This window comes from Pagrus major, chromosome 21 (genome assembly GCF_040436345.1).
Source record: "Pagrus major chromosome 21, Pma_NU_1.0".
In the NCBI taxonomy this organism is placed as follows: domain Eukaryota; kingdom Metazoa; phylum Chordata; class Actinopteri; order Spariformes; family Sparidae; genus Pagrus; species Pagrus major.
Genome location: NC_133235.1, coordinates 24277352 through 24302395, shown reverse-complemented (window position 1 = coordinate 24302395; position 25044 = coordinate 24277352). Strand labels below are relative to the sequence as shown.

Sequence of the window (25044 nt, the reverse complement as noted above, 5' to 3'; positions counted from 1 at the left end):
TAAAAAACAAAATAAAATAAGGGTTAGATGTTCCTACACTTAATTTTCTGAGTTTACCCTAGAGTTGCCCCTGCTCAGTTATTTCCCCTTGAATTGCCATCCAAACCCAATTATACTGGCTCTGGTTATGTCTGGGAGGAATTTAACAATAAGCTGTTGTCTAATGAAACCATCATTGAGGTTACCTCCCCATGTGTTTAAAGCTAATCAACGTTTTTATGATACCATAACATGCCTATAGCCTGCAGCGTTGTTTCACAACCTGCAGACACTATCTACTACTCCAAGTATGTATGTGTCAGTTCCTCAAAAAGGCAAGAAAAAATAAGGATGGTATTTATCATAATTAGAGTGAGGAGAGATGGCAATGAATTATTTCAATTTGTGATAAGACTGTTACAATAGATGCACAGTAACTGGCTAATCTAAATAAAGAATGTGGTAATTTTGGTTGATCTTATCTTTCCGGAAAAGATGGTGCAAAGTATTCACACATGTGATGCTGTAAATGTTCAGAGATGTTTGAACACATGCCAACACGCACTTTTGGTTGTAAGTACAACTGCTTGCCCCCCGCTCGCCCCTCTGTCATCAGATGCTGAATAAAGAGAGGAAGGGAATTTCAATCCCCAATGCCTTTGATGTTCTTTGAAGTATTACAGCATACAAGCGTGCGTGTGTGTGTTTTCACATGTTGATGTGTGCCCGAGCCCAGTGTGATTGTGTCTGAATGAATAACCCCTCCAGCTGTTGAACAACATATGGATCCCGTGTGGATTGATATGTGAGTGTGTGTGTGTGTTTATGTGTCTGTGACATAGCAAGCCCTCAGAGGCTTTGTGTGCCCGCCACACAGGAAGTCAGACTGTGACATGGACTAACACCATAGAACTTAGCATGTCCAGTTCGGACCATACTTCTCATCTTTACTACTCACTATCTGCCCTTCTCTCATCTCCTTTGCTGCTCTCATGCAACTTTCCCAGGCATGGTGTGGGCAGTGGCAGGAGTAGTGGCAGTGATGTCCAAGCCTTTTCCCATGCAGCCTCATAGGAGGGTCTTTGTTTCCCCTCCAGGCTTTGGGGGTCCCCACGGCAGGGCTGTGCCCCACTCCACTGACTCCACAATGGGTCTTTATGCTGCCAAGCCCCCCCTCCCCCACATCACTCCATCATGCTTCCCTCCTCAGGGGCACAGGGAGGCACAGGGGGCACCACGGCATCAAAACGCCAACCCTTTTCATGCCCCGTCCCGTCCCTCTCTCTCTCTAATACATGCCAACAGAGTCAGATACAGTGAGAGAGGTTTGCTGAATAGCCACAGGCTGTTCTGAACAGTTTATGGGTGGTGCCAAATTTTTCAGTGGGGTACTGTTTTCTTTTTCAACCCAAGCACACTTGACACCACAAGCAAAGACCCAGCTCTCACCAGGGATTGTGTGATAACACACCGATACAACCCATTAGCACTGTTGTTGAAAAAACACTGCCCTTGGTGGTAAAAGTGACACGCAAGAACTGGCTTTTAACACAGACAAAGAAGCCGTATCTCGACAAGATTACAGATTTGTTGTGTTTTAGGTGCTGAATGGCTGCCTCGCCTTGTGTTTACTCACTCATATGCTCCTGATCATGGACCTGGCAGACACAAACATTGGCTGCCTACTGCAGTTTGTGTGCTGACACACTGTCATAGGCCTTGATGAATGGGTGGTCTGCTTCATATCTCTCAGTCACTGGCAGATCCTCATCAGTTGGGAAGAGTAGGAGAGTATCAGGCCAGGATGAGAGAAGAGAAGAGAAGAGAAGAGAAGAGAAGAGAAGAGAAGAGAAGAGAAGAGAAGAGAAGAGAAGAGAAGAGAAGAGAAGAGAAGAGAAGAGAAGAGATCCAAGCTAAAACAATGATGAGATTTTGGAAGCTAACATTTTATTAGCTAACTTAAGCGTAACTAACTCATGAAATTCTCAAACAAAATGCTTCTGCCAACCACTGAGGATAATAAAAGGCTCTGTTTGGAATCTGACACATCTGTTCATGTCCCTAATGTCTTCCCATCTACTCACATAAAGCATAATGTATGGCTTAATCCAAGCAAAACGGACAAGGGCCAAAGGATCTGACAACATTCATAGGAGTGGAACGTGGGGAAACGGCATCCCCCGGACCTCTGTTTTCCTTTATCAAGGCCAATACTGACAGTGCCAAAAGCTGAGGGTGCCATGGTAATGGGAGCCAGTTTAGGGCCACCACAGAAGGAGAGCATAACCTTGTCATAATTGTGGACTGAGTTTTGAGAGAGTTTAAGAAACAGATCCAGCAGGGGGAATCAGTTACAGACGCTCACTGGCTCAGTAATCTGCATCAGTTCTCTGTTCTTCTTATGCTGACTGAGAAAGTACATAACCACACACACACACACGCACACACACACACACACACACACACACACACACACACACACAGTGAGAGAGTAAGTACTTCAATCTCTGAGAGATGCACCCAAAACCATAAGCAGGAAAAGGGATCCAGTGCCACACCTATAAATCAGCGCAAAATAAAAACCTCATATGAAAGAAATAGCTCCAATAAAGCAGAAAGACAGAGAAAGGCACAGATAACAGCTCATTAGCTGACTCTCACACAAAGGACAGAAGAGCGTCACAACTATTTGTTCTGCCTGCATTCACTCAATGTGGAGATGGAACTAATGACTTCCTTATTTCCACGTTGATTAACAACAGCCAGCCACACTGACTCACAGAATGACTTATGCTACACAAGCATACAAACAAATGTGCAGCGGGTCGTCTCAGATCTGAATGTATTCGAAAAGAATCCATCTCAAAGCAAGGTATTGGAGTTATTACTTTGTTATCAGGTGAAACTGAATGACCTATTTGGAAAAGATGCACACGGGCCAGCATCTACTGTAGCGTCACTTGGAGAAAATGAAAGTTTTATCTTCAGACTCCGACAATGCTGCCAAGAAAATGTGTTTATGCAACAACTGACTTCAGCGAAGTCGTGTAACGAGATACAATAGGTTGCCTAATCATGAGCAACTCTCACAGGAGCACAAGTCTAAATACCAAAATTAAATAATGTACGCTGTTCTTATTATTAAATCTGAGAAGAACAATTGATTTGGGGTGTATGCGTATGTCAATAAGGGGTCAGCCGAAGGGAATCTTACATTTCCAGGGAGGAAAATAAAATCTAGTTGTGTTCACAGCAGTGTAAAACAAAAACATCAGAGTTGGGGGGTGTTTCTCTTACCTCTCCACCACACTATCTCCACTCCAGCAGTGGGAGTCATCCACCACATTCTCTCCTTCGCACAGCATTTCCGGTAACGCTGCAAAGAAAGACTTGTAGCGCTGCAGGTACAACAAGAACTCCCTAAGGAAAAGCAGACACATCGGGAAAGAGTATATTATCATAAAGTGATTTTAATACATGCAACACATCTTTCTAAATCAACAGCCATGGCAGAAAACATTCAACTGAAGAATGCATTACGTGATTGTGGCTGCAATTTTGGTGCGGTTGGTGGACACGCTTGGTTGGTTGGTACAATACCACTGAAGAAGACAAACACTATCTGCAATCCATTCAACAATACACGCATGCGAAAAATACATGTGATGATATTGATGGTGAATGAAAATGAGTGATTATGACCACTTTGCTGAGTCAGCACATTTTTTCTCAATCACATCACGCGGTGAAGTGCTTGCTTCATCAGATCCGCTCACACATGTCATCGATAAAGACGCTGTCATCTCGAGCAAAACAATGGAGTGGTATTTTGATAGGGCACACGTTGCTGCCACCAAAGAGGCAGGGCAAAAACAGCGGGGGTCATGAGAGGTTATGTGCTGAGTCATACAGTGTCAGAAATCATTGTTAAAGAACAACATATGATAAGAATACAGAAGACTTTGTAAGATGCACCCAAAGGACAAACATAATCAACTGTTAAGCAACTTGAAATGTCAAAGGTGTCACCATTTGAGCTGTCATTGCTAGACAAAGTGTGTCAGAAGAAATAAGAGGCTTGTGTTCATGCTTACCTAGAGAGTGTTCTCAGACTATGTTTATTGTTCTTGGAGGGTTTCAGGGGGAACGAGCTGGGAATGATGGGAGTTGGAGTCCAGGGAAATTGTTGCAAGCAAATAGGATGCAGGGATGTGAAAAGGGGGGATGAGAGAAAGAAAAAGGAAACAAAAGGATGACATGACGAGACACGTGGGGAGGAGGGAGAAAAGACAGTCAGTTGACCCTGGAAGAGAGTGATTATTCATGCACATGCAGAGACTGTCCACACCACATATAAATCAATAACCATTTCTCCCCACACCACACCGACAATTAAAACAGATACCGGTATTTAATGTATATGTTAAGTTAAGTTGGAAAACAAACACACAAGCAAACATCTGCACATGTGCAAATTAAATATTCAGAGGAAAGCCAAAGAAAGTTCTGCTGAGCTTCTTGATTCATACTTTTTCCCCTTTAAAATGAAACATAAATGTTGCTTTACTCTATCATGTTTCATATTTTTCAGCAATAGACTGTTCTCTCTGTACTGCAGTGGGTGCTGCCATGTCTCTGAAGTGGTCAGCGCTCACATGTGCTCTGGTCAGAGTTGGCAGCAGGCAGGGAGCTGGATTGTGTTGCCATGAATGGCGGTGGCAGTGCCAGGCCAGACCTGTCAGCTAGGCTGGCATCAATGCAGTGATTCATGGTTTGGGACAAGGTCAGGCAGGCAACGCTGCGAGTGTGTGTTTTGTGTGCGTGTTTCTGTGTGTGAGATGCTATTTAGGCTGAGGCCTGCTGGTGTGCAGAGTTGGTGGTATGGCCGTCTGGGTAAACAGGAAATTGTCGGTCCGTCAAGATTAATCTTACCCACGCTCCCCCTCTCCTGGCACAGCGCTGCCAGCTGCTGTGGGCATGGGATGGCTGCCTCAGAGGCCAGGTGGAGGGCATGGACTCATTTACTATGTGTGAGTGGGTGTGTGTTGTGTCCAACTAACCATATGAAGAAAGAAAGAAGTGATGGCAGCTGGTAATAGACATTGTCCAACCCCCTCAGGATATGTCATACTGAACAGTTTTCATTTAATTTAGATTTCCATCTAGCTGACCATAAATCAGTGTAATTAATTTACAATCAAAAAAAGCAGCAGCTGAATAGTTGCCAGAAATAAAATAGTTTTTTTTTTACAAAAGGTAGCCGTAAACCTCACAGTTACCTCCTCAAGTGGGCTAACTGCCCCAGCCACTGCTCTGGTAGAGGTTTGGAGGATGCAGCAGATGGACGAGGAGAAGATGAGGTCACGGTAGAGGTTGTGACCTCTGGGCTAGTGGGCTGCATGCTTGTAGGTTCCCCAGTAGTCAGGCCACACACCTTGTCCACCTGTGGGGAGGATAGCGTAAACACACACACCTGTTAAGATAGGAAAACATTTAACAGCATGGGTGGAGCTGCAGGGCAACTTCCATAAACTGCCAATTGGCACCTGCATAGCTGAAAGCATATAAACCCAAATAGATTATTCAAACACTTTTCTTTTAGAGTGATGCCATCAATTTAAAATGTCGAATGCCCACGTTTCAGTTGAATGATTGCAGGGTGAGGAAAGGTGAAAAGAGTTATGGAGCAGAGAAGTTCAGTGTAACGGACAACATGGGAAAACGGTGGGCGTGAAAGGGAGGGACGTGATGAAAGAAAATGGTGTGATGAGTGAGTTACTGCGAGGAGGGCTGACAGTAAATGTAGAACATTCCACTACCTCATGGAGGTGAATGCACATGCGCACAGTTGGCAACGATGGTGAATATCTCCAGCAGGCTATTAAAGCCAGCACAGGAGAGGAGGAGACAGCGCCGTCAGGAGAACGAAGGGGCGTGTGATTCAAACCCAGAGGTAAAATCGATGACAACTCATTGGCTTAAAAGCCTCTGGCCAGTGTTATTAAGTGGTCCTCAATTAGCCAGAGAGACAGAGTGTAATGGCTCTCGCACGCTGGACTGAGTAACTCTAGTGATCAATGTATGCACACTGTTTCGTCCAGAGGGATGAGTCATCATGTAAGGGCGTCCAACAGGACTGTGTAATATTGAACAGCACTACATATTCATCACTGATTTGGAAAAATGGGCCTTACAGTAAGAAGGAACGAGAATGATTTCATTGAAGGAGGGTTACCTACTCACTTTTAGAGATGTTTTCATACATACATTAAAGCACACATCGACTTTTCCCAGAAAGATGGATGATTATGCTGCTTCCTGGACTAATGCTTTGATTCCACCAGGTTCTAGGATGTGGCGGGCTTTTGCTTCGTCCTCCACATGGGTTTATACCTCACTGGGAGCATTTCAAAATCACAGCGTTATGCCTGGCCAATTTTTTTTTTTACTCATGTGGTCATTTTTCCTTGATTTTTGTGCTTCTACCACAGCAAAGTAGGCTACGTAGCTAAATGGTTTTCTGTTTTTTTACATGATATATGATTGGGAGTCTGCAAAAGGTGTTTTATTTTGAAAGACCAGGTGATCAATGCCATTCCCATGTCTGACTTCCTGCCTGGCTTGATTAGCTCTGTGCAACTCAACATGGCTTTTCTCAGAAATAGATTACGCACATATTTTCAATGGAGCGATCAGCTTCAGTGGCTCTGTTGCAGCCCAAACACAACACATCCGTACCCAGTGCTATCAAGCTGTGAGAATACTCTTTTATCATTTCCTTCACTGTTTTGAATTAGGGAAGGATGATGTTTATTTTGAAATCGCTAGTTGAGTGAGAGCAATTTTCAAGTGTTTTGTGCATACACACAGAGGAGTACAAAGAGTTTCAATAAACAAAGGATCAGAAATTGGACACTAATCCTGCGGATCTGCTCCGGATGTCCCTACCAGTAAAAACATCACAGCAATTGTGCAAACTGTTCTCATCCTGTCAAACACACTGCCACTGAAATGCAAGTGTTTAGAATGGCATGTGAGGGGCCAAAAACAAAAGAATGCACAAACAAATACATAAACTTCATTTGGAAAGGAACTGGCAAGCATCTGTGTTTAAATGGTTGGTTGAAGGGGTGCGTCCACATGCTGGAAAGAGTTTGGAAGTCTGGAGGCAGCTGAAATATGTGTTAATGGTCACAAAACAGTGTCTTGCCAGCCTGCTAAAAATACACTTTCCCTCCAGGGTGAGATGCATCCATCATCTCATGTGCCTTATAAATAGTGTTTAAATGGAGGTTTTCACATAACAATCAGCTATTCCTGAGCTGAGGGGTTGTCAGTGGCTCATGAATCCAAAAGATGCTTTCTAACAGCATAACTAACTACCTTAACATCTTTCATCCTAATTGCACTGTTTGCACTTCACTCTGGCCTTTCTCTCCTACTTCAGCTTAACTACACTCTGGTCTTAAATCCTCTGGTGAGGCAGACGTTGGGCACGGGATGGCTGTTTTATTGCATTAACCTTAACTCCCTTTGGACCAATAAAACATGCTCACATGTGGTAGAGCAGCTCACAGCCACACATGCACTTGCAAACATGCCACGCACACACATTACACTGTGGCGGTGAGAAAAGATAGAACATAGCAACTGTTTTAGGCATGTAGCCTTTCAACACAATGAGCCAAATGCTCTTCGCTTGTGCACTGCAGACAGTTACTGTTTAATTCATTTGCATACCGTCTGCACGACGTGATGTGTTCAGACAGTTATGAGAGCAATTGGAAAATTTCAAACCTGTAAAGCTGAATATTTGATGAAACAAGGTTTGCCAAATTGGAATATCTGAGCAAGGGTAATAGCAAACAAGGATAATCTAAAATTTATAGTTTACTTTATATTTTGTTGATTATCTTGGTGCTTCCAACATTGCTCAGACAGCACCAGCGAGTACACTAGTGTTTGTCACAACAAATCAAATGACTTAGAAAAGCACTGTTAATTCCGAGAAGCAGTGAAGCTATAAATGTCAAGGCTCATTCATTTTACCATGCAAACTTGCTTAACCCTGTTTATAAACTACTTGTATAAGTACTTGCATTACTTAGCCAATATGGCAGATGTGGCTGAAGAGAACCACATGCTTCTTCCTTATTTAGCAAAACAATATGTTCTATTAAATAAATTCCAGAGATTCAAAAACACATATTTCTGACAACATACAGTCCCTATGACATCATGTCCAGACTGCAGTGTTTGGGAGGTCCACAGCACTGTGAAAGAGTGTATGTGTGTGTGTGTGTGTGTGTGTGTGTGTGTGTGTGTGTGTGTGTGTGTGTGTGTGTGTGTGTGTGTGTGTGTGTGTGTGCGTGTGTGTGTGTAAGTGTGTAAGTGGTGAAGCCTGGAAGCTGTGCAACTGGTAGGTGTGCAAAGGACTGACCAGAACCGAATAGTTACTGTTTTGTGAAGGAGGTGTTTATAATGTCTTTCTTTAGTTCTTGATGCTCTTTCTTCTTAGCCCACTTTATTGTGGCATTTTTGCAAGGACTCCCGAAAGACCATGGGGGTAACAAAAATGTATATATTATCATCAAAAATGCATTGAAGAATTGTTATAGTATGATGCCAATAGTTTAAAAGAGCAGGGGAAAAGGTATGCCGCTGTAGACGTTTATTGCTACTAAGGGGCAGTCTTGTACCTCCCAAAAGTTTAACATTAAGTTTTAAATTCACTTCATGAGACCAAAGGCTATAAATTCAATTCAGCACTTGAAAGTCTACCAAAAAGCTCAGAGCTACAGGTTATCCTTTCTCTGCGGGGGTGATAAATGGAGGATTAAGACAGGATCTAATCCTGTCATTGTGAACTTTTCAAAGAGGCAGACTAAAGTTTTAAAATCCGGTGCCATTTCTCACCTGCCTTTGTATGACACTCTGCTATTCTCTGAGACAAAAATGTAAACATCCCAGTAAAATATGAACATCGAGAGGAGGTCACTCACAGTTCTGTTTGCATTACCCCATTATTTTTACAGCCAAACCACTGAGAAGAGGTTCAAAAAGGCACAACTTCTGAAGAGGCCAGAAGAGACTGCAGAAAGGCCTGCGTTTCAAAACAAAAACGCTGACACAAATCATTCTTATGCCTAACCAAGCATACAACAGAGTAAACAGAACACAAAGTCACCACAGGGAAAATAAACAGTATCCTCTTTATGGATCCTCTTGAGAAATGGAGACATAATAGGTTGACTCTTGTGTCCACATATTACTGAGGGCCAATCAGACAACAGGCTGAATAATGACACAGGCTAGAGCACAGCCATAAATCAATTATCTCTTGACCTGATGATGGCGTGGGAATGAGAGTCACATTTGGGAACAGCAGGAGTACTTGCTTTAGTATGTGCATGTTAGTGTGAACACCTGTTTGTCCTTGTTATACCTTCACAATTTCAGCTATTTTGTGGTGCATTCCTTATATGATTGCCTAAGGACAGAGACTGACGGAGGGGGCAGATTGATGGGATGCATGTTGGCCACACAGGAAGACTTGAGAGAAATACAAGGCATGTTTTCTATGTGCATTAAGCTACCCAGTGAAATTTGATTTCTACCACTGAAGGCAGGATGGATGAGTGTATTACCAGTTAAGAGTTTACTGTGTTGTTTACTTGCGTCAACAGAACTAGTCCAGGCAAGCGAAATAATCTATTTTACCTTACAAACAGGCATCGAAATGAGGTCTCAATTTCGATCATCAGAATCAAAAGCAGGACTGTCAATACTCTCAGCATTTTTTTTTTTTAGCCCCATGTATTTGCATGTTAAAGTAACACTTTAAAGATGACACAGCTAACTTAATGTTAACCCGCAGCTCCACTTTAAGACATCCCGTTTGCACAAACACCAATTGGCCAGTACTGGAGTTACCTTCCACAACGTTGGAGACGTTGGGTTTATTTTGTTTATTTTTTCAGAGATCCTTTATTGATTTGTTCGGGAAGAGAGTTCACTAATGGGGGAAGAACTGAACTGAACAGATCTAAGAGCATTGCCACAGATCCTTCATTGATTTGTTTCTCTCTGGACAGATTTGACAACCTTGTAACAAACTGACTTTTCTATTTTCCCGAAAGGCGGAATTTTTTGTGAAACTGTAATTATTTTTTTTTTTATATATATATATCATTAAAAAAGAATAAGAAGGTAACATTAAATGACTGTTGTCAGGGCATAACATCAGCGATCTGTTGATCTGGATACAAAAGTGAATTTGGAGAATGACACCTCTACTTACAAAAAGGTATTTACCAGGATCTGTTTCGATGTGTGAAACTCAAAGCTGACAAGTGCATGTATGTATATATGCTCCTTTTGCAAATATCATCACAAGGCAAGCCAGGGTAAGAAGAGTACAGAAAGATAATCAACTTCAAGCTAGCCAAGCCCAGGGCCATCCCTCCTCTAGGGGAGTATTGGCTTACAGATAGCAGCGGTGGTCTTGTCTTCCCAGTTTATTTATCAAGGGATTACCCAGTAAAGCCAAGGGAACTTTCTCAGCCCCCTCTCACCCCGAGCGGATAGCACTGTGGGATGAAGAGGGTTTGTTCGGTCGGTAAAGACCCCCCTCTGCCACTTTTACATAATTTGTGTGCCCAACGTGTATACACACACACAGTCTGGTCGCCTCGTGCCACTGAAACAGTACCATATTTGTGAGGTTTAGCAAAGCGAACAACAGCTAAGTACAATTTCTAGTAGAGCTCAGAAAGTCTTACCATTTGCAACAACAGTACACAGATCTTTCCACTGCAGTAGTTGAAATAAAAAAAATGAATGAATTGCCTCAATGTAGACATCAGCTCAGAGAGCTACAAACAACTGGTTCTGTGCCATTAGTTGTACGATCTGAAATTAACCTCAGGAATTAATTCGTGTACATTTTATGACTTTACAATGGCTAGAAGCTTTGCAAAGAAGAACTGCATATTGTCTCTGTTTTCATTCATGTCCATGCAAATGACTCATGGGACTGCTGCTTACATCCATTATCCAAACCACAGCTACTATCATCTCAAGATATTGGACATTCTTAAACCATTTTTTCTCGTAACCATGAAGTATGCACTAACCAGTAAGACGTAGAAAACAGAATTATATTCCGGTAAGTGACAGTAAAACATAGTGTTCTCAAATCAAAAGTCATCTCCTGCTAATTGGGTTTAAATACATGATGTAGTGACATTGTGTCAGATAAAAGATAGAACAGAAAACCAGAGGATCCTGCCCAGCACAATGTTGGACCACCTTTGGAATGGGAATTTCATTCAATATGAATGTTTCAGTGTGGGTTATGCACTGTAACCAACTGCCAGACTAAAATAATGAGAGCAAGAGCAAAAGCAATTAGCTTTATTTGGTATTTACCTCATTGCAGTTACTAACCAAAGGAGAAAAAAAAAATGCACTCAGTAGCCAAGTTGTGGAATGAGAAGCAAGAAAGTAAATGCCGGGCCACTGGTTCATAGACTGGTGGGCTCTCTAGTCTACCGCACAGGAAGATTCCTCGTTACTTTGGGAGCATGGTTGTTTATGATGTTTTCTCCAAAGAAAACCCAGGCATCAATTTGATTTCAAATGACTGGCCGTCTGGCATCACGATAATTGTGTTTGAACAAGTAACAATTTCCATCCCTAATTGCAACACATGAAAATAGAAAAGGAGGGCCAGCCACTTGTGCAGGGTTTTCCATGTCTATTGTGCATTTTTCATCATTTTAAACAAGGGGAAATCAACATCTTACTGTTTCTGGTGCAGTATGCTTTATAAGGCAAGCAGCCTTTCAGGTACGTCTGCTTTTGTCCTATCCAAATGACCAAAAAAGGACATGATTACACGAGTTGTTGAGGATCAAAACTGGATCGTATGTGTAACAGTTTATTATCACAATATATCTCCATCCAAGAAAAACATAAACATATGTATAGCAACAATCCAGCCAAACACAAAATCGTTTCCCCTTTATTTACGCATTAAGGTGACTACTTGAATTTCACAGGACTAGCAATGTTGTGGAGGCCTTGAGGTTATTGAAGCAAGCTTGAGACTGGAAAGTTGCCAGTTCAAACCCAGGACCATCTGGGGAAATCTGGGTGGGTTAAAGGAATAAGGAAGTCTCTCTCCTACCTCGACAACACTGTTAGGCTGTGTTTTAACCACACAAAGAGACAGATGGAGGCTTTAAGGTGTTGAGTTTAATCGGACCATTATGGCCTCAAATAGCGGTCAAGCCAGGACTAGGACAGTACAATTTCATATTCTATCTATAGAACAGACAGAGAGAAGAATTTGTGTGACTAAAGGACAGTATTTAAAAACATGGGTGGCCATGCCTACTAAAAAGGTGTTTGCATAGGACTTTTTTTAATGCACTCATTCAAGTTAAGAACAACTGCATTGGTCAGTCCCAGAACTATTCTCAAGGGACAACTCTATGCATATAGAATAAACAATTTCTCTTCCAGATTTATTCACAAGAGAACAAAGTTCAGTCAGAAATTTAGAATGACTGAAAACGAGTGAGACTGTGAGCAATTAAAAGATCTATAGACTTGTTGATACGACTAAGTAAGTGTCATTTGTTAATGTTAAGCTGAGGCTGTGAGTGGCTGACCTCATGCCCTCTTTTATTCTTTTCACATGTGTGAAGTAACACTTCAGTTCTTGTGGGCTGAAACGATTAAAGCTGGTGACTATAAGAGCTGTTGGTAATTAATGAAAAACTGCTACAAAAACAAATTCATGATCGATTATACATGAATGAATACAAAAGAAAAAAAACACCATCAATTTATGGGTTTGGATCTGTCGTATAAGTTATGTTTTCCGGAGATAATAATGTGCTGTAGCTTTGAGCCAAATGCTAAAATAGTCTTCAGTCTATTTCAGTGTAGAAACATTCAGCATATATAACACCCCCTGAACCACTCTTGGGCTAATTGTGACAGCTCTCTACTTGGCCTCTCCCAGAAAGCCTTGAGTGAGAGAGTAGAGATGATTTGCAACACCCACATCTCTTCCTGCCAATTCTTCATCGCCATCTTTTTAGGGTCGCTCTTCATTCTTTCTAAATCACTTTGTCTCCATCATTCTCTTTAGTCTTCACTCCCTCTGTCAATCAGGCCCCCCTCGCCATCGTTTTCCCTCTCTCTTATCCGAATGATGTCAGTGCTAATTAAAGAGAGACTCGGTCCCTCGTATATCACAGAGAAAAGTCCTTGAGATTCCAATCAGCAAAGAGAACATTGAGTTTCTCTCTCCACACTGACGCTTGTTTACCCTGATTAAATCACTCACAGATGATCTAAAAATGAGAGGCTCTCCTTTTGCTGAGTAAATATGGGTGTTACTTTGGAGTTTGTTGACAACATTCGTCCATCTTCGTAAACAAATTTATGAGAATTACAGACACAGAATGTGGCAAGATGTCTCCGAGGATTCAAGTGGTGTTACACCACAGAGATGGAGGACAGGAAAAAGAGACAGAGGAAGGTCAAGTGGGTTCATCTCGTCTGTGTCTGCGATATGGTGGAACATGTGCTCACGAGCAAAGAAAATAATCTTGCGGATAGAAACTTCCAGAGTCCACGTGTCCATTTGAAGCCTTCCGATGAACCAGCCATTGCCACTAAAATCATAACACAGATGCAGTGGGCATTCCCGTTGACTTCACATCACCAGCTGCATGATAGCATCATGCCAGCTAGCTCAAGATTAAACCTGCAGTGTGGGACTTTTAGGTTTAAATGAGCGTCTGTTACATTCAAGCCCTTGCCAAACGAGTTCACACAATGCTGATTAAGCCTACCATGGAGTATAAAGACACATACAGGAATGGCATGGGATATTTAAAGGGTTGCAGAGAAGATGGGGAGGAAACATGGAGGAGTTAGAAGGAGGGCTTACAAAAGGGTACAAAGGCCATGGGGCTAGGGGTGCTGACGCCGTGGATTGAGACACCCAGTCAGAACAAGACGGTCTGTTTTGCCAGGATATTATGTCGTGGTGATATCTTATGTGGATTGTGGTTCACCACATTTAATCTAAAGGCACAATTATCCAGAACCAAATGTCAAAGAGGATCTGATCAGCAGTCCCAGAGAGTGTTTTTTTCTTTCCCAAAAAAGTTGCAACAGATTTCAAAACAGTTTAGAGTGGACGGAAGCAATATTACATGATGAGGAATCTTGATTTATTAAATAATGGACAAGGTGGAGGCACAAGCTCTGCAATATGTCATGGCATTTTCTCCGTTACAATTAAAATGTATTGCCCAAATCAAATTAACTTGATTAACTGACTTTGATGGGTCCAGTGACAGGATGCAATGAGTGTAGCGAAGACCAAAGGATAAGAGCCTTGTTGCTGATTATTATTAAAGTCGTAAACAACAACTGGTGCGCCAGTCAACCCTTTTTCTTTTTCTTGTCATCCCTCTCTCCTGTCATTTCTTCATTTGTGTGAAACAGTCCATCTGAGCAGCAGACCTCAGACTCTGAGGGAAAGCCCCACATCATTTAGTTTCCTTTCTGTGAACATTTCATCAACTTATAATCAACTGCATATCTGAAAAATTACATGATTTCTGAAATTATATGATTCCACTCTTCCAAGATACGGGTCACAGAGAAAAATAATATACTACGGACCACTGCTTTATGATTAAGGCCAAATGTAATGGCCCGGCTATCAATCAAATGGCAATTGCTGACTGTTACGACTGCATTATTCATATAGAGGAGAAGAAATGCAGGATTTTTTTTTTTTTGTGGTGTTGAGGGCTGCTGCGTATTATCAGTAGCAAGCAAACATTACAAGAGGGAAGAGGAGAGCAGGAAAAGATGTGCGAGGGTGGCTGAGGAGAAGAGAGGCTGCACCCACCATCATTAGCTAATGGACTGCTGAGTAAGTCAGTCAGTCAGCCTGAGGCGGAGACATAGTGCCAAAGGCACACACAACTTAGAAAGATGGGTTAAGCTTATAGGATGGCCATCAGCGCATTTTGCGTCAGCTACCATTCTGCTAACAGTCTTAAATATTAGATACAGAAACTGTATGTAAAGGCCTGAGGCTGTGTAGCTAATCCTTTTATATAAGGTGACCTCCAGAAGTGCTCTCTGCAGTAGTCAGAGTGTATCTCACAGAGTTTAAAAATTTTCCTCAGTCTTTCTATTCTTTTTCATATAAGTTTCACGTTTGTTTTCAGCATACAGTAATAACTATTTTCTTCTGTATCATTTTCAATCAGGGGAACAGAGAATGTCCATGTTGGATAAAATCCTCTTGTTATTGTAATATCATATTGTAATATGAATGCATTTTGTGATATTGCAAAGTCATTGGAAAAGATATTCAGAAAATGTTCCTAGATAAAATGCCCGACAAGAATGTTTTTTCTTGTCGTGTAAATTGAAAACCTTCCTACCCAGCAAAGGTGACATCACCACACTGATGCAAAATATAATGAAAATTCAATATTACCAAAAAAGTTATTCTGTTCATTGACTTGCTGTATTACCCAAGGCAGCGTGATACATACTGTACAACAATATGGGAAAATATCTGATGGTACACACAGTATATATCATGTTACTTCCCAATCCTATTCTGAAACCATGAAAATACAGGAGTACAGAGAATGGGGCAGGGAAAGTAAAATAAGAAACAGTGATAATTTTGTTTTCACACCAATGACATTCCTTTATTTTATTGTGGGATACAGTAAAAGAAATAGCGCTTGCAATGTAAGCCACTGCAGCCTGTTGAGGTGCCGCCGTGGTGAATGGAAACCTTCCAGTCATCCCACTGGCCCTTGTTTCCATTATCTAAAGGCCCAGGCTGCTATTATCATTCCTCCATAAGACTGTAATGAGAAGCTGGGGTAAAACCAACAAGCGGATAAGGTAGACCTGCATATAAACTGCTCTAATCTGGACCACTAGTACTATTTTCTCATAAGGAGACTATAAAGCTCTCAGTGAATGAATGAGTGAGTGGATGAAGGTGTGATGAATACATGCTTCTGTGTGTTGAGATTTATCTTACAGTCTACTCATCTTTAACAAGTAGAAGATATAAAGTTCCCCCCTCAGGTCATATGAGTCATTATTTTATGGTCATGTCAATAAACAGCGTTTGTGGCCCCTGGAGGGAGAAACTCTAAGATGAACTCAACAGGGCAGCATTCAGAGGGAGCAAACCTCACTAAACATTGGAGCTACCATTTCCACTGGGGCCCAATAAGAGTAGCCACTTTTACTGGGTATTTTCCAATTTTCTCCTAATTGTGTCTACTCGACATAATCCAGCCCATGGCTCCCCCAATATCCATAACCATAACCACTTCCCTCGACCCACGTTCACGCTCCATCTCAATAAGAGCAGGAATGTGTTAAAACACTGGCCCACATCACTATCAATAGCTGCCTTTCAGTCTCACGTGCCCCGCTAGTATTGTCACAGGGTGGGCCGCACATCTAGGCTTCTTACAGGACTTCTAAAACCTGATACCTGCACTCAGCGTGGCCATGTGTGTGCGTATGTACAGTATATGTGTTATGAGCCGGGTCCTACCCCATGACGTATTGCAACATATAGTGCAGACTCTGTGTAGTCTGTAGAGAGAGGGAGCGACCACAAAATGGTTTGGGATAACATCCCAGTGTAAAACCACACAGTCACAATAATTCCTTTAATAACAACTCCATATAATATTCTGACTCGGCAAGAAAACAGAGTTACTTCTTTGTGCTTGACTTCACACATACAGCATAAGTTATAAAAATCAACAGTAGTTTCAGCCAGGTATTTGCTCTTTATTTGCTTTGCAGTAAGACAGCAAGGATAATAGGTGTTTTTAAAATTGGGTGTACATCTGGGAGGGGGGATATGGAAGAGTAAAGGTGAAGGTGGCTCCACTGAGACAGTAGTTGTGCACTGGAGACTTAACGGTTTTCCTTGACAGGCCACTGTGGCTTTTATAAAAACATACTGTGATTTAAAAAGGCCATGGGTTCGAGGTAATACACGGCAATAGATCTGTGCGTTATTGTGTGTGTGGGTAAGTGCGTGTGTGTGTGTGTCTGTAAGTGACTGAGTAAACTTAGGTGATCGTGTTTGCACTCTAGGCTGGGTGAATGCCTGCGTGGAGCAATGAGAGCACAGAAAATGGGAGCCACCAGTGTCCGACTGGAGGGGGGGTGGCACCTCCTTTATCAGCAACATTTCTCTGGGCCCTTTTTTCCAGCTGGCTGGGTCCAGTTTGTATGGCCTAGCTGGAACCCTTTCAATTCTGTCCCACTTGTCCCCGTGCTGGACTCCCTGCTCCAGGATTGCCTGCCACCCCATGAATACCAAGCAGGCATACACACACATACGTACAAACACACACGAAATACAAGCTGGGTCTCTCTCTGCATAGTTGCATTAGATCAGTCTTTAAGCCTGGCAACCGACCCTCCTCTGTCGGAGCGTGCACGTGTGTATACAGTAAGTGTTGCATTTGGATGCATGTGTTTAATGCGAGTGTTTAATTTAGACCATTCAGGCTCTGCGATGTTCCTTCACAACTTTTAAAAAAGGACCACACCAGCTGTTTTGCATGTTTAAGCCGATTAACTGCAAATTACTTGCATTTTATGTTACTGCCAACTGTTTTCCACTAGAATTGCTGTACATTAATAACATTAAATGCGTTTTTCCTACTTCCAGGCAGACATTTGATGCGGTTCATTCTGGTACACTATGACCTTTTATTTACAGGGTTGACAAAGATAATCTGCCACAGGGATCAAAGTTACTTTCTTGTTGCATGCTGACTGCTGCACTTTTATGTGGGAAGTGAAGCTGTGATAACAAAAATGTAAGATTTGGCTTGCAGTCAGTTTTCAGGAAACTATCTATTGAATAAATTAAATATTCTCCCAGTACTTTTTTCTCTCCACCACCACCTACTTGCACATGTCTTTCGTGTGAACACTTTAAAGATCACGCCGCATAGCTGGCAAATTATCTCTGGAGTCTGTGTTAGTGTCAGGAGAAGAAATAATCTGGCACTTTTGTGTATTGTCCAGTCAGAGTTTCTTCAGGTGTTGCCCAAATTGAATCAAATTGATTCAGAGAATTGCGACACCCCTACTAAACTAACAATAATATTGGTGATGGCAATAAAGTGTAATCTGTCTTGACTAAGTAATGAAGTGAGAAGCCATCCCTGGAGACAAAACAAATCAAATAAAAAAAAAAAAAAATGAAATGGCCATGGATTCTGAATGTGGACAACACTTAAATATCGATTCTGAAAAATACAGAGTTCTGCAAAATAATAGACAAATATACAGCTTGTTTTGGAAAATGTGTGGCAGTAATATACAGTGTAAGGCAGATAAGCATTACAGCACAGTGTAGTACACAACTGTGATTACTATTTTCAGTAATAAATACGATGATAATGATAAGGGATTACAACTACAAATTCATTAATGACATTACAGTTAGGGACTGCTTGTTCGTTTGTCAGGAGTTTGATGGAGGGATGATAGAGGAGGGATGAATTGTGTGTCTGTGCGTTCAGTGGAGACACTGATCTGGAGCTGATAGCATGGTGCAGAGGTTTAGGTGGGTGGAGGCAGCTAGCTAGCATCTGCCAAAGGGATGGAAATACAAGGGCTGAAACATGCAGAACTAACTGCTATGATCCTTTAAGTAAAACTGGCCAGCACACTTTTTCTTCACTAGGTCACCACAGTTATCACACTGGAGGACTGCAACTATACAATAAGTCAAATGAAATAGCCAAGCCGGAGTTTAATCCACTAACAGCTTGCACATTATGGCTTCTATAGTGTCGTCTTACATTTCCAGCACAGTTCTGGGAACAGTTCCAGTATAGACTTGTCCACAAGTGGTCCCATTAAAGATATTAGGGAACAACTGCTCCCTACATAACCCTGTCGACATTTGAAACATTGTTCTTCCCTTCTCCGGTCTCATATTCAACACATCTACATCACAGCAAGCCATTGTCTAGCCGAGTAACTCAAGGTGTTGACAGGATATGAATCATAAAAACTCATATCTGTAACCCATCACAGCCGAGATGGAGAGAGATGAGGATAAGAGAGATGCAGACTCTGAGAACAGACTATTCCCACAAATCGGTGAAGTCAAGTATAGCCGCCTACTCAGTAGAGATGGCCAGTAAAGGTGGTGGAGGCAGGATGTCAGGAACTCTTCAGCTCATGCCCCCAGGTCACACATTTATAAGTGTTCTTATAGATTAATTTAAACCCATTGAATCTACTCACACTGTATCAACAACCTGAAATGTAGAGGAGAGAGGGAGAAGCAATGGTGACTGACATGCTAGTGAGAATTAGTTATGATTCTCTTGATGATGTACATAAATCTCTCAGGTCAGGTACTGTTTAAAATGAGAAGATTTATGAGACGTATTAACTGACAAAGCTGATTTGAAATATTATGGACATGCAAACAAAACCACTACTCATTGTATCACATCTGACGTGTCCAGGGAGCCCACACCTTCTCAAAAATCAAATTCAAGGCTCCATTCCCTCAATTTCAAGGACCCAACACAGCACAGTTTGGACGAGGATCAAGGTTAATTACTGTTATAAAACTGAGAATTTTTATAATGAGAACAAGAATGATTTACAATAGTTCACAGACAGCAGTTAAAAACAGAGAGACTTGAATGTGTGAACACATCTCAACTGTGCTGTGTTACAGTGATGACAACTGGAGACAGACAGCAGAACATTGCCTATTTCCTTATATTTAGCAAAAAAAAAAAAAGAAAACCCCAATTTCTATTCATGCACAAAATCTATACATTCAAGCACTTTCAATGATCTGTGTGTATTTTACAAATTTTCAAGTCCTTGGCTTTTCTTCCTTCAAATTCATAAACTTGAAGCAGGGATATATGTAAGATAAGGAAACAATTAAAGAGATTTGATCTCTAGTTTTAAAGTCAAAGTACATTGTTTTAAATTAAAAAATGAAACCTAATTGCCAATTCCAGACATTTTGTGTTATATTCAGTTTAGCCTAACTACAACGCTTGTAGAATACAAATACAAATCCAAGATGAATTGTTAAACAAAAGCACACTTTTGCTGATTTAACTACAGCATTCGGTTTATACAACTGTCTGGCAGTCGATCATGTCTTCATGTTGTGAACATCCCAATGTAAAACTGCATTTAACAAAACACAGTCAATGAGGAATCTATAATATTCCCATACAGTCTGAACCTAAACAACAATGGTGATTTTTAGCTGCCTTTTCAATGTCGATGTTCATGTCGATTTAGACCTTTTCCAGCTCAGTATGCCTTTCTTTGGAGGAGGCTGAACTCTTTGTTTTAGTATAAACATTATTTTTCTCTGAATAGTTCCAACACTGTGCCAACATTAATGCTGTGTGCAGGGTTCTTTGTTGCATCGGTGGAAAAAATAGCTCATAACCCATGAGCAGCCTGCAAAAGCTTTCCAATCAATACACTGAACATTGCCAAGGTATACGTATAACACAAAGATGTTAAACAAAAAGGTTTGGAGGCTTTTGCATGTCCCATTAAAGCTGCTGCTGATGTAGTGTGTACTCACCGTGGCTGTGATGAGTGGACCGTGGAGCTGTGCGTAGAGTAAGGCCTCGTTGACGTGCCCCCTGACCCCCAGCAGGGCTAGTTCCAGGCTATGGTGCCCAGCCATGGCGTGGGTTAGTTGCTCCAACAGGCTGGTATACCTCCTCCAAGGCTGATCCAGCTCGGACACGCTGGCCAAGCAGCCTCGCATTACATTCAGACAGTAGCCCACACAGGGCTTGATCAGTGTATAGCCGCTGCAGTGGGAGCAGTACACCATCTTCACCAGGCCCTTCACACACTCTTTGCTCAGACTGGCATGTTCTGTGGCGTTCATCACCTCCAGACCCTCCTCCAGGGCCAGGCCCAGTTGTCGCCCGGCTCCCAGAGCCCCAGCAAGCTCTTGGGCCATGACGGCTGGATGAGGTCCAAAAGGGTTGACATCTTGCCTGATCATACGGAGACAGTCACCCATTTCATTTCCCATCATCATGCTGCCGTCAATGCCTGGATTGATGAGCCTTGTGTAGGCAAGTGGGAAGAGGTTGTTAAAAAATTGGTGAACTGAAGCCTCCACGGAGACGTTGGCCCCACGGAGGTAGAGGGAGAGCGAGGAGAAGAGTTGGTTAACATGGGGTAGGGCATGGCGGGATAGGGATGTGTAGGTTCCCTCCAACAGAGAACTCAGGTGGCCCTGAGAGAAGGATAGAAGGTACTGGAACATGTCTGCAAGGAGAGCAAAAAAGAAACAGAGATAAGAGGTGGAAGTAAAAACAAGGGCATATGATATTTTTTATGAGAGGAATACTGAAAATCATTGATGACATAATCTACAAGCTCTCCAGAAAATGGCAAAGGTATTCTAAATGCAATCTCATATCCAAACCCTGGCTCCTAACCAGCTAAGCTTGGCTTGTGTGTATTGGGTTGAGAAACCAGTGTCGAGTTTCTCTATAATGCGGTTGGATATCATTTTGAATGAAGTCATCACCCCAATAACTACGTCTTAAGCAGACAGTCTGTCTCTCTCTTGACAGACAGAGACAGAGAGACAGGGAGAGAAATAGAAAGAACTGATCAGCATCCTGATATGAACAGCAACTGCAATCAGTTTGAATTTTCAATGACATACACTGTATATTCCAGATTCTACAGTGGTGTTTGACGTGCCACCAGCCTCACACACACACACACACACACACACACACACACACACACACGCGTACACACACACACTTATGAACAGTTGCGTCATCAAGTTCTTATGTCATTTCCTGGTGAGAAAGTCAAGCTGTAAAAAAATCAATGATGTCAGTGCAGAGGCTGATTAGTGCCAATGAAGTGCCACTTCTTGCTAAGCAAGGTACAGTTAGAGAGCAGAGAGAAGCAGGATGACAGAAGGTCGGCAAGGGGAAGGAAAACACTTTAAAAATAAGAAAAAAGAGCTTGACTCTCTTCCTCGTTCTTTTTTTCTTCAATATGCCCCATCTCTATTTCATTGCTCACTGAAATTGTTTAATGTTGAACAACTATGCTGTACTATACAGTAACTACAAAGAATAAAATGTAAATATTAGTAAAGTCAAAAATCCACTGAAAAAAATGTCCATTACCATACATCAGTTCACTTCTACCATTCAGTCAAACTCATCCCTTCAATCTCCTCCACTACATGTTCACTTAATCTTGTAACCAGCAACTCTCCACACATTCTCTTCTGTATGCAACTGTGTGGGACTGTATGTACATACTATATGTGTGTGTGTGTGTGTGTGTGTGTGTGTGTGTGTGTGTGTGTGTGTGTGTGTGTGTGTGTGTGTGTGTGTGTGTGTTGCGAGTCTGTGTGTGTGTGTTGCGGGTGTGTGTTTGTGTATGCGTGTCCTGGACACAACACTCTCCTCTGGGGTGTGATGTCAGCTTAAAAGCATGCCAGGACATGAAGGAGCAGTAGCAACTGTACAGAAATTGAGACAGGAGAAGGAGGGTGCCAACATACCCACACCCCCACCACTATACCATACACACACACGTGTATACATACATATACACTACACACATACTTAAAAAAAACAACTAATAAGCCGACAGTTTAAGACAATTCTGCATATGGTACTGACCACTAACCAAATGTTATTAATCATTAGTAAGTACCGGGGGCTTAAACTTTTAAAAATATGTTTGCTTGATTTAAACACATGTTCATTAATAAGGAAACCTTCTTAACAATGAATCTATTTCACTACAGGGATTGTTACCAAATGAGTATGTGTGTGTTTGTGTGTGTGCCTGTGTGTGTCCAGCCCCTCCCAGCTCACAGACAGAAGGATAACAACAGTTATGTCCTCCTCAACAGCTGCACTAATATGACCGCCGTCTGTGACACACGGGGACTCCCCACTGGCCAGTAAAAGGCACAACTCATTTATAACGCATCAGAAAACACCGTCATCATGATCGGAGCTACCTCAGCCCACATTACATTTAAAGTTGTAGCCTATTGGGCTGTGTGACTTGTGTGTGACAGAAATAAAGCAGACAGACATGACAAGTAATGGTCTGTTAGGGATTATTACTGTAAAGCGAGGGGTGACAAGCTGGAGTCTGAAAGCAGTCAGGGAGACCTCCAGAGATGTCTGGCTCCAGACAGAAGAAGAGGAGCAACTAAATGAGAAATGCAAAAAGAATGGCAATGAGCAAAAAATGCATTAGATTGGCAGAGAGGTTGCGAAGCTACAGTTTCAGTTCCACTTCACTGTCTCCTATAAGCCTGTGGGGCTGCAGAGCTGGTGCCAGTGTGAGGTCTGCCTGCTTGCCTGCCAGTCAGGCCACAAGGCTCAATAGCCACAAGAAATTTACACCACAAGATGTACCCACAGGCTTAGGTCACATTGCATTACATAATGTTATTATAAAATTATCATGCTCAGAAATACCATGGTCTAATCTGACTCTCTGTGAGGCGTGGAGGGGAAAACTCGACTAGTCTACATAACAAGAAAATCAAGTTTTCTCATGAAGGCGAGAGGTGAAATTTTTAAATATTCTGTTTTCTCAAGAGCACCATGACTGGATGCACATCTTTCAAAGGGTTTATGACAGGATCATTAAATCCTTAAGACATTCCGTACTTGTTAAAGAAGCTTATTCTCCTTTTGCCAAAAGAGTGACACAGGGAGAGAACACGAAAGAGGAAAAAAAGGGAAGAGAGTGGGTGACCGCCAGGAAAAATGGAATAAAAAGAAGCAACTAGACTTTTGAACAAGGAAAAACAACTACTGTACAAGTGGACTCCACCTTGTGAACATGCTCTGACATCTGGATTCATTTGGCCCCTGGGTCCGGAGCACTTCCCCGTCTCTCCATGGCTGTAACTTCAAACATGTCCCTCTCTGAATGTACACAAGAGGGGCAGGAGTCCACCTTTCTTCCTCTCCACACTCCCTCTGACAAACAAAAAAAGCTGGATCCCATGATTCATTCATTTTCAGCATCACTTATTTTCTGGTCTCCATCAAGTTCTCTCCCACGCTCAAATGGATCCTGTTTTTCATTCTGCGATAAATCAAGTGCAATCGTTGTGGGTTTCTCTGTTCTTTCCAGAACTGGGAAACAGGGTGATAGCAAAAAACAAGAAACCAGCAGCTTTTTAAGTCCTAACTACCACTGCATGATAGTCAAATGAGTTTGATTGTTCCGTCTCACCACTGTGTCTGAATCTGGAGTTGACCACACTCCATTCAGACAGACAGTCGTGGGTGGCTACCATTACCATGTCACAGTCTCACATCAGAAAGACTTTTGGGAAATGAAGTCTGTCTGGAACGAGGCTTTTTTGCATGAAGCAATTATCTTTAATTTCCACGGAAGTTCAAAATTCAAAACACATAATTGTCAAGCTAACTATATAGGAATAAATGAACAGGCACGCTTTGTCTGTTGCCCTTTGGGGATAATCTGACATGCACTCTTCTCAGGATAAACAAGGCATTAAATGGATAAAAACGCAGCATTGGCAAAGCATAGGAGGCCTCTGTACTGGAATGGTCTAAACACAGTATGTATTTATGTCTCTGGAATGGGAGATTATACTATCTTGTTCCACCAATGCCGTGCCATGGCCATTCACTGAGATCACTGGGTTTAAATCATCCATCCATCTATACATCCATTTTCTTCCATTAATCTGGAGTCAGATTACGGTGGCAACAGGCTGAGCGAGGTATTTCTTTTTATTTATTTTCTGTTGGCCTTTCATGGCTTTGTTCGATAGGACAGCTTGAGAGATGACAGGAAATGGGATGAGATGCAGCAAATGGCCGCAGGTTGGACTCAAACCCTGGGGCGCTGCAGCGGGGACACAGCCTCTGGACAATGGGACACGCTCTACCAACT

The 25044-nt window shown here is 42.1% G+C and overlaps 1 protein-coding gene across 2 annotated transcripts in view; it reads right to left on the bottom strand.

Moving 5' to 3' along the window:
* gpc5c (glypican 5c) overlaps positions 1–25044 on the bottom strand; it is a 105716-nt gene that overhangs the window by 56231 nt on the left and 24441 nt on the right. For both annotated transcript variants that reach the window (XM_073490549.1, XM_073490548.1), the window contains exons 3-5: positions 20675–21378; positions 5259–5422; positions 3277–3399 (exon numbers count right to left, since the gene is read on the bottom strand). In XM_073490549.1, the coding sequence (XP_073346650.1) occupies positions 3277–3399; positions 5259–5422; positions 20675–21378 (991 nt within the window). The remainder of the gene's footprint in view (positions 1–3276; positions 3400–5258; positions 5423–20674; positions 21379–25044) is intronic.